Here is a 13,211-nt window from a genome sequence, read left to right as displayed (position 1 = left end):
TAGTCCTTCAGACAGGGAACACCTTTTTTCATGCTATGGAATTTACCACAAGATTGATTTCTAAACTGCACACAAAGATAATATATTTTTATTTCCAAAACACTTACTTTTCTTCTTATGTCAAATCAAACTGAAATGAGTCATTTTTGTAGGAGGATGGGATGGACTATAGGTACATAAAAATACTAACAAAGCTGTAATGATTTTCAAAATCCCAGCTTTGATACCAAAGGGATTTTGCTTTTATTTCTTCCTTCAAGGTTACTTCATGTAACATAGTATCTGTACAACAATAACAAAATATCCATCCATCGAAATCTGGAAAATCAAAGCATGACTTAAAGGTAATTTGCGATAACATTATGTCATTACACATAACCATGTGAAACGAAGAGAAAGCAACAAATAATGAATGTATACAAGCTTGAATCAACTGTCAAGAGTCATTTATTCCACACATCCAAAGAAAAGCATATACTTTCAGTGACATCGCAAAAATACACAGGGATCTGTATATATGTTGCTCTCAATATGAAAAATATGAAGAAGACATATTTGAAAACAGAACTCCTCCAAACAACTTATAGTTGCTGATAACATATATCTTGAATGTTTAACAATGTTGTATAATGTTTTCTTCTTCATTTCTTATTTTCTTCTTATTTTTTTCATGGTAAATAAAATAAAATTACTAAGAAGCCAGGCCATCACGCACAACAGCCTGAACTTGTTTTGGATTTTTTCCGGAGGTTAACAGTATTACCATGAGACGGCCGTATATCAATTTGATCTTCCAACTCGAGCAATCGTTGCACAGCAGCCTTGAACGCTTTATCAACATTTACAGACTCTTTGGCACTCGTTTCGAAATATGGCATATTTCCGTTTGCCGCACACCAGCTTTTGGCATCCTCCTCAGAGACGAAGCGTTTGTCAACGTCAACTTTGTTTCCGATGAGAACAAACGGAAATGTGCTTCCATCCTGTATATCGGCATAATACAAAAATTCTTTTTTCCACATGGAAAGATTTTTAAAACTCTGTAGATCGTCTACTGCGTACGTTAAGAGGCAGCAGTCTGCTCCGCGATAGAATGGCGTCCTCAAGCTTTTGAATCTCTCCTGGCCTGCTGTGTCCCAAATCTGCATCGTGTAATGGTCTTCGGAAATCACTATGTCTTTGTTCAGAAACTCCACTCCTATTGTGTGAAATGACTGAGCATCAAATTTGTTGCTGACGAATCGATTCATCAGAGAACTTTTGCCGACTCCTCCATCACCAAGAAGAACAACTTTGAGCAATTTTGACTTCCCTGCCATACTGCCTCACAGATTCTAATCTAATCTGTAAAAAAAAAAAAAAAATCTCAATCAGTATTTATTAGTCTAACTACTGTCACAGTGGTGAAAAAGAACAAGTACAGTCATATTTTGTAACATAACTGGGGTCTAATTCACTAACTTCGCAGATCAGTGCAAAAAGACTTGCAAGTATGAAGAAATGTTGTTTAAGAGAGTTTAAGGAAGCCCCGTGTTCAAATAAGGCTCCAATATTACTATTCTAGACAAGATACATGTAGCTCATCAATACCTTATCCCAGTGTTGATTTTGGCCAGAACAATCGGTTTAAATTCACTGTCACACCAACATAGGTTATTGAGTGACAGACTGCCGATATAACCAGCATCAGTGACTAGCCACTAGTAAGCCAATGTGGGCTATAACTGGCCAGGATAATGGTGAACAGGCCAACGATGAACCCAGCGATGATCTACAACTTGCCTACTGGCACAGCTAGCATGCTATCCAAGCATTAGCGTAGACCCAAGTGTATTGTTTAATCAGCGGTTATTACATCCATGGCTTATATATGAACACAGTCAAGAAACCTATACAATTACCTATCTACTCTCATTTAAATTATCAATGCAGGATACAATGTTTCACGCGAAGTCTTATTCTGTTCGCATGTCAGTTAGGCAACTCTAAAATCATGCAAACTGCTAAACAGTTAGTCATTAAGCTGGTACTTTCCAAAATTAAAAATTGCAAACAGTTCTAGATAAATTCTTGGACTTGATGTTGGCACCTCTGTTGTCTAAATAGAAAAATACCAGTTACATATATCTTACTAAACAAGAGGAAGGAAGGAAATGTTTTACTTAACGACACACTCAACACATTTTATTTACAGTTATATGGCGTTGGACATATGGTTAAGGACCACACAGATATTGAGAGAGGAAACCCGCTGTCGCCATTTCATGGGCTACTCTTTTCGATTAACAGCAAGGGATCTTTTATATGCACCATCCCACAGACAGGATAACACATACCACAGCCTTTGATATACCAGTCGTGGTGCACTGGCTGAAGCGAGAAATAGCCCAATGGGCCCACCGACGGGGATTGATCCCAGACCAAACTTGCATCGAGCGGGTGCTTTACCACTGGTCGACGTCCTGCCACTACTGAAAAAAAGTACCACTTGGTTACATGATATGCCCTTGGTGACCTAGTTATGGTACGCAACACATGTCCACCCCAAGTTGTTGTACTTGCATGCAAGGTTTGATGATCCTATAAGAATTGATAAGGAAAATATCGCCTAAACAAAGATTTCCTGTAATGTACAGGTACAGTAATGCGTGAAAAGTATGTCACGGTGACCTACTTACTAGTTATGGTACACGACACACCACCAACCCATGTACTTGCATTCAAGGTTTCATGATCCTATACATGAACTGTTAAGGAAGATATGGCTGGAACAAGGATTTCCTTTGATGTAGAATAAAGTGTGTAAAGTAGATCGCTATGACCTACATGTAGTTATGGTATGCGACACATCACCATCCCAAATTTTACTTACATCTGCAAAGTTTGATGATCCTATATGAATTGATAATAAATATATGGCCTGGACAAGGATTTCTGTCCAGTAATGCATGAAAAGTAAATCTAGTGGAATGTAACACCTCAGTGTCATGTATGACGATGTTATATGATTAGCACACTATGAATTTGCTGGAATATCAATCGGATGATTTCAGTGAAAATAATTAAATTTGATTAAGGGTAATAAATAAAATATTAAATTTGCTCGAAACTCACAAAAAAATATGGTGGCCCCAAAAATAATAATGGATGTTGGCAATAAGAGAACCACGAGCATGATTTTAATGTAGAATACAAATATTAATAGTGGCTCATATGTTATACCTCTAAAGAAGATCGCCCACATATTATTATTTTGGCGCCTAACGCCATTATGTTTTAATATTTAAGTCGCCCAAACAGGACATTGGTCGCATTTGGCAACCTGGCCACAGGCCGTTTCGAGCCCTGCCTTTCTGGGGTTATCAATCAATAACGAACATGTACATGTATGTAATAATTAAACAAGGGAGAAGCAACATATTTTATTAATAGTTGGTCGTCGCCAGGAATGGCAAGTGACCACAACTACAGGTACTGTACAGTCGTCGCCAGGAATGGCAAGTGACCACAACTACAGGTACTGTACAGTCGTCGCCAGGAATGGCAAGTGACCACAACTACAGGTACTGTACAGTCGTCGCAAGGAATGGCAAGTGATCACTTACGCTCACCTGAAAAATGTTAGGAGAGCTGCTTACTGATTGCCTTGCAATTAATTTTTTTTCCAATTTCATTTGAAAGCTCATGTGATTGCTCACCAGGCATTATTTAAAGGGACAGACCGTAGTTTTTAAATACTACTTAGGCATAATTTCCCCCTAGATTCTAGTTTCAACCCGTAAAAATGGACACCAAGTTTGGTTAATTTACAAACCTGTAACACATTTGGATATAAGAGAGAGAAACAAGAGTCTGTGACATTGAAATACCCTTAAAAGTAGACTAAAACGCGATTCCATAACAGTTACTTCTCAGACGCACATAATTTTTTTTTTAAATATGAAAAATGCCTTTTGTGGTAATAGAAACTCCAGGATAACCAGAAACACTTCAGTTGTATGGAAATGGATAATCTAAACAATAAAATATAAGTAATGTTTGATTTCAGTGATTATAAACGACTCTAATAGTGAAAAATATGTGTTAGTGTTTAAAAACTAGGGTATGTCCCTTTAAGGTACTTAGGAGAGTGATCTTTTTGCTCATGACGAAAGTTAAAGTTTGTTTTGTTTTTAACAACTAGAGCACACTGATTTATTAATCATTGGCTACTGGATGTCAAACATTTGGTAATTTTGACATAGTCTCCGAGAGGAAACCCGCTACATTTTTTCTTAATAGGAGTTTACATGCACATTCAGAGCAAGCTGTTGTAGCACACGCCTGTCATGGGACAGGAAAGGTGTTTGGGGTGGGTGGGAGAGGGGACTGCCTGCAAGTAGCAAGGAAAACAAATATATACAATGTACATATATGTATATATTCAGTCTTGCTCCACGAAAGAGTTATGTTTGGATACAGCATCCCTGTAACATATATTTATGATTTTTTTTTGGTGATGAGCACTAGAGCAATGTTTTGTATACAATGAATGCAATTTTTCAGTCTGTAAATGAATGACAAACTTTCAGTTTGCTTAGTAATCCGTCTCACTCTGCCTTGAAAGAAAGTCCCTCCCAGACCCACCAGGTTAACGTATAATTTTCGGAACTTCCCATACCATACATAAACATGGCCTGGTGCCAGTGTTGTGTGGCTGTTTATAGTTACACACAAACTCCATATTTTACTACATGTATACAAACTATGCACAACAGTCACGCTATTGCCAGTTAATTAATTCCCTCTCAAGATAAACATTAAATATTTATATCTACATCAACGTGTACACATGTACATATATGTATAATATGTCAACCCCTGCAATTAAGAAAATGTCCACAGGAATAATCATTTTGAGAGTACTGCTAAAGCAATACACATATATTTACTATTGGGCCCAAATATTTTTTTGTATGCCCTAAGTTTATGGGCCATAACTCCATAAAAACTGAGTAAATTGTCATGATAGTTAAACTTGATCTGTAACAGTACATAATAAAGCTATGTATACACACAATTTTATATCTCCTAAGTTCAAAGGCCATAACTCTGTCAAAAATGGGTAAATGCTATGAAAGTCAAACTTTATCTATAACAGAACATGAAAAAGCTATACACCAAATTTCAGTTAAATATCTGGAGGCATGGCAAAATAATTCCAGATTGTTTTTCTTGCATCTCCTAAGTTCCAGGGCCATAACTCTTGTCAAAAATAGGTAAATCGCCCTGAAAGTCAAACTTGATCTGTAACAGTACATGGCAACTTGATCTTTAACAGTACATGGCAACTTGATCTGTAACAGTACATGATAACTTGATCTGTAACAGTACATGGTAACTTGATCTGTCTTGAGACATTGTGAAAAAAACACCTGAAAAACTAAACATGGGACAGACAGAAGGATGTAGACAAAATCTAGTGTCCCCTGTTTGATGCGGCAGGGGACTAAAGAAACATGCCATGAATTGTTTTTTAATATTGTCCACAAAGCAGATTGCCATGGGCATTTGCAGAACTTGTACGCACTGTAGTTATTCGTTCACCTTTATAAAACCAGTTAGTATTTTCTCTCACAAAACAATGTAAAAATAATTGTATTTTTCAGGCATCAATATATCATCCATACATGTTTACCCCTCTGAATTTATTTTGTAAACTTGCCACAGCAAAACAGACTACTTTATTTAGGTTAGGAAATGGTGGGAAAAAACCCCCCAAAACATGCAGACCCATTGATTTTTCAAGGCTTCTAGAAATTTTATAAAATCCACTAGCCATGGGATCAGTGATTTTGAAAATTTACTAACCACAATTAAAAAATCACAAGCCCTACTTTAATTTAAGTTAATACAATTTTACTAAATAACAGTAATAATCAGATATGTCACCTAGAGAGAGAGAGAGAGAGAGAGAGAGAGAGAGAGAGAGAGAGAGAGAGAGAGAGAGAGAGAGAGAGAGAGAGAGAGAGAGAGATATAGCTTAAAAACACTAATACTGGGGGTGAGGGTGGGGGGTAGGGGGCAGGATATTCAAATATAAAATAGACAATTCAAATTTCAATTTTCTAAAAATTGACATTAATTCCCCAAAATGATTAATTTATTCATTATTTAACTTGTTGTAAGTTTAAAATTTTGGGTAATATTTACCCAGTTGATTTGTGTGACTTTCTGATGTTTCTTTCGATAAAAGTTTGACATTTAAAAACTGTTATTTTTCTTTAAAATCTACGTTTTTCAGCCATTACCAAATAGCGGCCAAATTGTAATGCAAGTAACCGACTATTTTGATAACCAAAAATGTATTAATTGTATACTTTTAAAACTCTTATCACATAAAGATACTTAAACATCATAGCTATACACCAATATATCCACTTTTATCATAGCTGTTACAGTATGAGGAGAATGACTTGGATTTTAATGGTGTTCTTTTTTCGTAATGCGAGTAACCGAAGTATGAAAACTAATCAGCATATTTCCTCTTCTTTTTTTTTTATAATATACATTGATTATTTAACTAATAAAATGTAATAAAGAAAATAAGTGTTGAATGTATATAATTATTAATCCTGAGCAAATAAAACAAATTAGTATGGTAAAAATGTAACGTGAGTAACCCTGGAATTGCACATATATATTTAGGCTTATTAGCCAGTAAGTGGCACCAAAAACTAACTTGGTGTTAGTGAGAAGTATGCTGGCATAATTATTCACACACTGGTATTGTTCTATTAAAATAAAATGTTGGCAGCTCGCATTACATATTTTTCCGTTACTTGCATTACAATTTTTGATGTATCCGTGTCATGTTTCATGTCACTATTGTGAAACATTTGTGGTTTCCCTACCTGTAGTATGTATTAGTGTAGGAAAGTATCAAGTGTTGTTTGTTAGAAACAAGAAATAAATGATAGAGAGGAAAAAATAGCTATTTCGGTTACTCGCGTTACATTGTGCTAGGTGGTCTATTTAACCAAGAATTACAAACATAACATATCATGTAACTGCAATGGGTGTATCATGTATCAAACCTGTATTTGATTGTATAAAGCATAATTTATATATTATGGCCTGAAAAAATATGCTTTTATTGTATAATACACTGCAGATACATAGCTATCAAAACCAGGGGAGGTTACACAATTTCAGATTGGGGTGGGTGGTGGGAAGTGGGGTGGTGGTTAGAGATAATTATTTTGGGAGGGGGGCTAAACTACAAAAAAACCCACCCCATTAACATATAGCTTTTAGAGGTGAGTCCCCATATACCACCCCAGAAAGGTGTCACAAAGGGACTAACACTGTTCTGTTTCAGCGACATGAAAAAATAAGTATAATTTTAGCTGCAAATGTTTCAGTGGCAAGGAACAGGGCCAAGACAGTAGTTAAAAATTTTTCGATGTCCACCAGAGCGTTGCACTTAACTGATTAACCGTAACACGTCAAGGTCAGTGCTGAAAGGAATGATAAATTCGTTGACCAGGACTTCAGTATTGTTTGCACCCGCTGTTACCAATTTCTTAATTTCAGATGGCCTGCATGTCTCTGATGAACTTTGAAGGCCAGTTATTTCCAACAGAGCACCTTTAAATTTGGCGAGGTGTGGACGATTTAACATCCATTTCTCATAGGCCCCTTGGTTACCAGCAAACTGTTTTATTCCGCCTGGAACTTTTGCACTTTGATTGTAAGTATGCTCCCCAGCTTGATCAATGGCTTGTCGATAAGATTAGAAGCACCTGTTGCAACCAAAATTGAAGAAAGTCTCACTAGTTTGATGGACCGAGGAAAACGACTAGCTGAAACTTTGCCAAAGATAGGTTAGAAGAAACCAAAACCAAGTCCTTCATGCCAATTGCAACAGCACCTATTTGAACATTCAAGGATGCAAACAAAATGGTGAATCTATGCGTTAAAGAACTGACAACTGAAAGAGACATTCTGGGTAGACTTGTGGTGCTTTCAAATAAGTACAATGCTCCGGTGGATACCTACAAAGTTTTGTCCAACTGTCTTGGTCCTGTTCCTCTGTGTTTGGCACATCCAGATGGAACAAGAAGAACAACAATAAAAAGTAAGCTACTAGATATCTTCAGTGAGAACTGCCAGGTTTTGGACCCAGCCAAACTGCCAGCAAAGGAATCTGTCTCTGCTTATATCATTGACCTGATGGCTATTACGCAAGATGTTTGAACAATTGGCCATGAAGATATTCAACCTTCTTCCTGTTGGATACAAAAGAATTGACATCGTTGCTGATACATACAGAGATAAGTCAATCAAGGAGGCAGAAAGAAATCGCAAGGGATATAGTGACCAGTACTTCATGAAAGGCTCAAAGACGAAAGTACTAAGAAACTTCAGTCATTTCCTTTCAAACGGCTCGAACAAGGAATGACTGATTGATCTGATCATGCAGGTTTGGGGAAATAATTGTTCTCGATTAGTGGGTGATCAAACTATTTACTTCTCTAAGACTGACAACTGTTACCTGGTCACAAATGAAGCTAAAAAGTTGTTAAGATCCTTTCTTCTGATCATGAAGAAGCCGATTTCAAAATATCTCTTCATGTTCAACATGCACTCACAACCATTCCTGGTCCCATCATTATCCGATCACCATCTGGAGACATTGACATACCAGTTATTCATGATGCTGAATATGGCATGTACCTGGATAATGGTCATGGGAACAGCAGAAAGATATATACAACATCCAGCTGTGAACTGTCTGTTGCCTTTCAAGAATGCTTTGATTGGACTATACTCATTCACAGGAAATGATTATGTGTCTGCCTTTTTTCGAAAAGGAAAGAAGATGTGCTTCATACTCATACAAAAGGATACCAAGTACATTGAAGCTTTTGCTGAGCTTAAAAGTGACTGGAATTTGGATGACAGAATACTGAGCATATTGGAAGACTGTTTGCAAGTTATATGGCAGAAAGCGCACCGAGATTGTCAACACGCCACGACAGCAAATATTCTAGGAAAAATACAACAAACACGGACAAATAGTTGACCTGTCTCTGCTATCACCCAACAAGGAGAACTTGGCCTTACACATCCAGAGAGCCAACTATGTGTGCCACATATGGAGATTATCGTCTGTTGCCGATTTCGATGCTCCAAACCCAACGTTGTATGGTTAGATAGACGACATGTCTATTCAGTGAACAAAAACTATTTCGGGATGACATTATGTCACTTCTCTGTTGTGAAGGCGAAGACTCTGATGATGCTGCACTAGATAAAGAAGAATCACAAGATGATATAATGGCCTACCCATATGATGATGAATACATCTGAATCAACATACTGAGCCATGAGTGATTTAACGAAAACTGAACTGAGTTACAAATGCCAAATTTTTGCCACTGAAACATTTGCAGCTAAAATTATACTTATTTTTTCATATCGCTGAAACAGAACAGTGTTAGTCCCTTTGTGACACCTTTCTGGGGTGGTATATGGGGACTCACCTCTAAAACCCATATGTCAATGTTTTTTGTGTAGTTTAGCCCCCTCCCAAAATAATTATCTCTAACCACCACCCCGCCCCCTGCCACCCACCCCCCAGTCTGAAATTGTGTAACCTCCCATGGTTTTGACAGCTATATATCTGCAGTGTATCTGAGACCACATTTGCAAATCTTTGCTTTGGTTTTAATGAAAAAATATGGCTACATACTTCACAGTGTGTCCAAATAACCCAATTCTGAGATGAGGGGTATACTTTAGTTTTTGATGTTAATAGCGTTCTAAATTCAAAGATATTTCCACACTATATATGCATTTTATTGCTAACATACTGGCCTTGGTAATAAACATAAAATTATAGACAAAGACTCCAAACTTTTATAATTATATCATTCAAAATGTGATTTCCCCCCCAAAAAATGCCACAAAATTGAGGGGTAGGGTTTCTTTTTGAGTGTATTCGTATATACACCATGCATTGTTGATTAAATGTTTATATTCATTGGAAAGCTGTTGTATCTAGGTATCCAATGGTACCAAGGTTATTAACATAACTTATTTGGAGATGGAGTAAATGCCTATAAACCTTCACATCGATAGCGAAACAAAAGTCATAAAATAGGCCGGGTAACATCAAAGAAAGGGGTCAAACTAGTAGTTTGCCCTGAAGTTGGTGCGATCAACAGACAGATCATACTACAGGAAGGTGTCAGCTACACAAGAATTCCCCTTTTTCAGGTGACAACCCCCTCCATCTACACCTGGACTATTAGCAGGGCTAGCTCTGACACTCGCCAAATTCGCAAAACGATCGCAATTTTTAAGAGGCCTGATTGGGCTACATCCCACCCAGCATAATTAATCATATATCCTAAACTATCGAACTCCGTCCCATTTCACTTCCGCACTCTTTCTAATCACACTGCGCAAGCACGAACTTTAATTATACTGCATATGTATCAACTAACCAAGCCTTGATCGATCAAAATGGAAAATGAGGGTGGAAAGAGTTTTTAAAGTGTGTTTGTCCCTTGTACATTAGCGGTAATTCTATTATTGCATACAGAAACCATATGCAAAGGTTATAATAGATTAAAACCTGTATACACAAAGAGACTAGACTTGACAGATCGGTAATGACTGTAGTCTACATTAGTTTTGTCTATATTTAGTTAAAAGTCACATGACTGACACTCTTATAGTGGGAGGTGATGTATGGAAGGCTGTGTCAGATCCACAATTGTTATCGAGAAACATTAGTCGATTTTTCTTCCTTTTTTCGCCACCTATAAAAGTTGTTAGCACAAGAAAACCATTTTCCTATATTCATAAAAAACATTTGACTACTTGGAAAGCCGTGAAGAGTGGCATGATTGTTTACAAAGCATCTAAAAAAATCCAATCTAAAACAAACTCTAAAGAACAAAAAAGCAAGGTGAACTTTCTAATCTCGAACACAGTGGGGCTGGTCGACAACCAATGTCCATCAATTGATTAAAATCGTGTAGATATATTCATAATTAATTTACATTTGCTTCCTTGACAATCTGTTGTGTTCTTGTTTCCTCAATTTGGTGACGGATATGGTCTTCCATACTGGCATACATTCCACGTTTGTGACGTTCACATGGGACGGATTTCAATAGTGTTAAAAAAATTACTAACATACACTTCCTGGTTGGAATTTTACATTCATTGACAACAAAGGTAAACTGTGTAATTACACAAATATTATTATTATTTTACTTTGTACTGGACAAGGTAAACAATGATGTTGTTAAATTTATCTGGTTGTCGCAGTTGCGATTTCCTGGTAATAGAACATAATTCAATAGGTCCAGGATACATCATTATTCAGCAATTTACTGTGATTACATGACTCTTGCTATTCTGACTTAAATTTATGTTGCTCATTAAACATGTTTTACATTTTTATATTAATTCATTCAAAACTATAGCACGTGTCTGTAAACATAATATTACAATCAAATTACTTACACTTTTGCTGTCACTAGTAATGCATCAAAAGTTCATGTTTCTGCACTTTCACCGATATTTTAAATGTCAATTTACTCTATAAAACAATGTCAACTTCTCCAGACATATGCCCGCTTAGCCCGAGTACTCTGACTGTAAGAGAGCTAGACGGACATTTGGACATAAACACGCTCTCATTACAGTCAGAGACCAACCTATGTCTTTTTTTGGCAATTCCTGACTACCAGACGGTAGGCAACGAGTCCCGCTCTAATACCACAACAATCCTATGTTTGACGTCAAATACCTTTACATCAATCATTTTCGAGTTAAGTGATACAAAAAAATCCACATATTAATCACTAATACACTTACTACAGAAAGAAACCCGACAGCACCCACATTCAGCTACGCTTCGTGACACTCCGTCGCAACAATTGCAAAGCTCGGCGATCTATTTCGAGACGTAGACCACGTGATCGCGCACTGGGCGATTCCGCCTTGTGCAGCAGTTACAGGGGCCGTCTCATATCAAGCGAAGTTACAACATGGAAGAGTTGGCTAATGCCGTTTTGGATGAATTTGGATTTCATTACGTCATTAAACCAAAACAATTACACATTATTGATTCCATTTTGAATTTGAAGGATACATTTGGGGTGTTATCGACAAGATACGGCAAAAGTATGTGCTACGTACTGCCTCCTCTTATGAGACGACCCCTGTAACTGCTGCACAAGGCGGAATCGCCCAGTCTCGAAATAGATCGCCGAGCTTTGTAATTGTTGCGACGGAGTGTCACGAAGCGTAGCTGAATGTGGGTGCTGTCGGGTTTCTTTCTGTAGTATGTGTATTAGTGATTAATATGTGGATTTTTTTTTATCACTTAACTCGAAAATGATTGATGTAAAGGTATTTGACGTCAAATATAGGATTGTTGTGGAATTAGAGCGGGACTCGTTGCCTACCGTTTGGTAGTCAGGAATTGCCAAAAAAAGACATAGGTTGGTCTCTGACTGTAATGAGAGCGTGTTTATGTCCAAATGTCCGTCTAGCTCTCTTACAGTCAGAGTACTCGGGCTAATGCCCGCTATGGTCTAAAAATTACGTATTGAGACAAAGAATGTAACAATAATAACTGCAACAAAACGAGGACATATATTACTGAATTCGTACTTACGCTGGATTCTAATTATGCACTAATAATGACAGAATATTGTTAATTCCGTCACAGTCTTCATGATCATGGTGGAGAGAAAAAAGCCTTTCACATGACGTCATGAAAAGTCATGTGACAAATCATCTGACTGGAGGGATTCCCTTCCGGTTAGCTGGAAATACTACTTACTATGCAACAGTTGTTGGTCTGTTGATGTTCGTATTTGACGCGTCACTGTTAGTTTGCATTGTTGGTTACCACAACACAGCATGCTGGTAGATGACTATGAACTCAGAAATATCTCATGACTATCGGCTTAAAAATAAACAGCAACAACATCAATAAATTACATTACATTTTTTAAAAATAAAGATTTAACGAATGATAACAAAAAGAAAAGAAAAAAAAGATCAATCAATCAATCAATCAATCGATCGATCAAATCAAATCAAAAACAAAACCCCCCCCCCCTCTCTCTCTGTCTCTCTCTCTGTCTGTCACTCTTTCTCTCTCTCTCTCTCTCTCTCTCTCTCTCTCTCTCTCTCTCTCT

General features: G+C 37.1%; 1 protein-coding gene across 1 annotated transcript; it reads right to left on the bottom strand.

The window, feature by feature from the left end:
• Nucleotides 1–200: 200 nt before the first annotated feature.
• On the bottom strand, nt 201–12,807 carry LOC121375806 (ras-related protein Rab-9A-like). The gene is made up of 2 exons (XM_041503462.1): nt 12,683–12,807; nt 201–1,344 (listed from the first exon to the last, which is right to left on the bottom strand). Exon 2 carries the CDS (start codon nt 1,317–1,319, stop codon nt 708–710), a length of 612 nt encoding a protein of 203 aa, XP_041359396.1. The 5' UTR covers nt 1,320–1,344; nt 12,683–12,807; the 3' UTR covers nt 201–707.
• Between the last annotated feature and the right edge of the window lie 404 nt (nt 12,808–13,211).

This window comes from Gigantopelta aegis, chromosome 6, assembly GCF_016097555.1.
Source record: "Gigantopelta aegis isolate Gae_Host chromosome 6, Gae_host_genome, whole genome shotgun sequence".
Taxonomy (NCBI): Eukaryota; Metazoa; Mollusca; class Gastropoda; order Neomphalida; family Peltospiridae; genus Gigantopelta; species Gigantopelta aegis.
Note: the sequence above shows the minus strand (reverse complement) of the source record. Positions and strands in the feature narration are given on the sequence as shown.

Excerpts from the sequence above, each read along its gene's own strand:
- LOC121375806 (XM_041503462.1), bottom strand. The coding sequence starts at position 1,319 with ATGGCAGGGAAGTCAAAATTGCTCAAAGTTGTTCTTCTTGGTGATGGA.